The sequence below is a fragment of the Asparagus officinalis genome, chromosome 1 (assembly GCF_001876935.1).
Source record: "Asparagus officinalis chromosome 1, Aspof.V1, whole genome shotgun sequence".
In the NCBI taxonomy this organism is placed as follows: Eukaryota; Viridiplantae; Streptophyta; class Magnoliopsida; order Asparagales; family Asparagaceae; genus Asparagus; species Asparagus officinalis.
Genome location: NC_033794.1, coordinates 93,015,683 through 93,019,009, shown reverse-complemented (window position 1 = coordinate 93,019,009; position 3,327 = coordinate 93,015,683). Strand labels below are relative to the sequence as shown.

The 3,327-nt window shown below is 43.6% G+C and overlaps 1 protein-coding gene across 1 annotated transcript; it reads right to left on the bottom strand.

Annotated features, from left to right (window-relative positions):
- LOC109843292 lies at nt 1,466-2,933 on the bottom strand. Its single transcript, XM_020412227.1, has 3 exons — nt 2,304-2,933; nt 2,106-2,227; nt 1,466-1,973 (listed from the first exon to the last, which is right to left on the bottom strand). Exons 1-3 carry the CDS (start codon nt 2,562-2,564, stop codon nt 1,970-1,972), a joined length of 387 nt encoding a protein of 128 aa, XP_020267816.1. The 5' UTR covers nt 2,565-2,933; the 3' UTR covers nt 1,466-1,969.

The window sequence follows — 3,327 nt, the reverse complement described above, 5'->3', positions numbered from 1 at the left end:
TAATTACCTCTAATAGTTCAATATCCCACAAACGCCCCCACTAATCCTTTTCAATAGGACGATGAGCGCTTGCTAGACTATCACGTTAACGATTACATCTGATAGTCAACTCCGTCGAGTAGTGACCTACCATGAGATGAGCCCCTACTTGTCACTCGATCAGGATAATGATCTATCGTGCGAAGATTTGCTATCTGATCCACTCGGAACGTTCTATCTTCTTAGAATGAACGATGATAGTAGCCTATCATGCGATGGGCAACTATTCTAATCATAGCCGTTATACTCCCACGTCACTAAATGAATTGATTACTTCCACACCGTCATTCCTATAAATGACATTGTTCGTTGATAGTGGCCTACCAAGCGATGTGTCTTATCAACCCCCTTATTCCCGAATAGAGACCTACTAAGTGACGAGTCGCCATTCAGATTCGATATCATTTTTATATTAACAATATCATCACCATCTTAGTCGTTTGTATAAATGACCATTTATTTGAGTAGCGAACCTACCATGCGACGAGTCTCACTCTCAAATTCACAAGCTAAGTTATCACACCAAACGGTACAGCCTAACCTGATTGTGACCAAGCTGTTGTAATCCTGATAAATTATTAATCATATGCCTAGAATGGTTAAGGGTAGAGAAGAAATTTTAGTGTGAAGTCTAAAAGAAACTTCTCAACAACTCACCATATTGAGGGAAATAGTATGGCTAGCTCAATTCAAATGGTAATTGGTAAAGGAAAAATTAAATTCGTTAATAATTGGGGATTTGATAAAAATCCTAATTACCAGTCAACAGAGCAAATAAAATGAAAATTCATAAGATATTGAAAGTGAGAATTTGATAAAAACTAAGTTTATTCATAATAAGAAGTTTTTGTTACAAAATTCATTCAAAACAAAATCAAAAACTTCTCAACCGAGCTTCGACATCTTGTATGGCCTTGGCATGCTCCTTCTCAACCTCGTTAAGGTTTTGACAACGAATATCTTCATCGGTAAGCGATATGGTGTCAACTAGCTGAGCCCTAACTACTTTCAGAGCTCTATCCTTCTCCTCCAGCTCACCAAGAACCTGCTATTGCTATTTCTCGAGCCCCGCTAACTCCACCAGCACTTATTTGCGAGCCTACTCTTTTTCTACTAAGAAAGCCTATGCCTCCGCTATGACGCACTTCACCTTAGTTATACAGTGTGCTAAGTTCGCTAAGATGGAGTTGGCTTTCCTGCATTCTTCCTCAATATGTGTGCCCTGTGCAGTAGCTCGCTCCACCTCCTCCTTTAATCGGGTTTCCTCAGCCATGGCCACATTCAAAAGACGTTCTTACTCTTCTAAGGCTGATTGAACCCTTTCAGAAGCTAAGCTGATGATGTTAGAGCTATCAGAGCGGAGGGCGAGCAACTCCTGAACGTCTTTCTCCACCAGCCACAAGCGCATCTAGTAAGGAGAAGCCGCATTGACAGCAACCAACTTGGTCAAATTATATAAATACAATTGCAAGCCTGGTTTACATTCATCAAAGTAGTAGCCTTCATCTAATATCATCCTTACGCTATCCTGAAGGAAAGACCGGAAGCTTTCGATAGTTCAATTTACAGCCCTTCCCTTTGTTGCATACGAGCAGTGGGAGAAAGTAGAGCTTCATCGGCATTTGGCGGTTTTGTAGGAGCTAGGAGTAGAGCGCTGGTGGCTACGATGGTGAAAGTCGGAGTAGACACCACCGAAATTAAGGACTTTGCCATTGTTGTTTTGGCAACTGGTTCGATAGTTGTTAAAGTGGAAGCTTAAGATATGAAGGCGACGATGGCCATTGATGAAATTGTCGCCTCCTCTTCCTAAATTGGAGGCTCGATCGGTGGACTCACTCAATAAGAAATGTGTGGTCGAGGAGAGGTAGAAGCCCCTACATGTATGGACTCCAACAAACTAGTCCATTTCTTAACGACTTCAGGGGTGGTATCAACTGCAGTAAAGATTGACAAAAGAAGCATTAGCATATTCACTAAAACAATTCCTGTAAAGTTAAGGGTTCACGATGCAAAGTACTTGGAGCAGAAGTGGTAGCCACTGAAACCTATTTGCGAGGAGGACTCACCGTATCCAAGTCCCCAACGGGAGATTTAGCCCCTGGAGACTGACAGAAATCAGTGTCTCTTTCCCCAGAATAGTCAACTGCCTCTTCTTCCTCTGCAGAAGAGATAGAGATAGCCGCATCCACTGTTCTTGCGATAAGATCAAGAAAATGTGAGGCAATCATGGTTAACTAAAAAAAGGGAGTCAAAGGAAGTGATACCCTCCAAAGCAATTGGTTGAACGATTTTAGTCGTAGGCTCAGCGAAACTTGTTGATCAGCAGCTAGCATTAGTGTCATCAATTCAGATGTCGACAGAGCTATTTTCATCACAACTATAGGGAGTGATGAACCAACTTCTGTAGTCAAAGGAGGTGGGATAACGAAAGGAGTCACCTCAGAAGTTGGCTCGATAGCACTTGGTCCGTGGCCCTCCTCCGTTTTAACAACTGTCGTTGCCTCATCGTGGCCGGCCTTCTTCATCACCTCTTCTTCAGAGGGACCAGTTTCTACCTCCCATTAACATTTAGGCGGGGTGGTGAAGTTAGGAGCGTAATTGGACATTCACATTTGGTTTGCAATGACGTTCCTGACACTCTCCAAAAACATGCCTGCTCGGGTTAACTCCTTAGTCTCCTCTTCGGCAGGGGCGTCGAGTTGGGAAGGAGCGTACTGAGTTGGAAATTACGCCCCTGGGAAGTCATACAATCCCCTCGAAACCACTAACTTCTTCAAGAGGAGACTCTTTGAGCTCCTCGAATTGTTGGTATGCTCTCCGCCTCGGCGTACGAGCGGTTTCACTTGATACACGCTTTAGCACCGTCAGGCAAGATTCATAAGGCTTGAAGCCTTATGGTGCTGTGCTCGCACTCTGATACCATTTGCTATAGGCTAAGGTATGCCTGAGTGGTGGGGTCTTGGGTGGCAATACAAAATAGGTGCTGGTACATCCTGCCTGAGTCTAATACCAGCCCCGTGTGTTGTCAATTAGCCCCCCTTCATAACTCAACTAAGGGTTCGGGTTCCCCGCATATAGCTAATCATACCTAAATTGGAGGGCGAATCGGTAGGGAAAATAGGGCTCCATGTGGTAAATAGAGCCCATTCTAAAAACATGGTAGCCTGCTCAAATGTTGACAAGCCAGTGAAAACTACCAAAGGATAAAGCACTATAGTTATCTCTTGTTGGCATGTCCTTAAAAGATTTGCCGTACCCTCCATCAGAGAAATAGGGAAAGCACCAGTA

Excerpts from the sequence above, each read along its gene's own strand:
- LOC109843292 (XM_020412227.1), bottom strand. The coding sequence starts at position 2,564 with ATGAAGAAGGCCGGCCACGATGAGGCAACGACAGTTGTTAAAACGGAG. Across the intron at positions 2,228-2,303 it reads TCAACCAATTGCTTTGGAGG|TGGATGCGGCTATCTCTATC; the intron begins GTATCACTTCCT and ends TCGCAAGAACAG.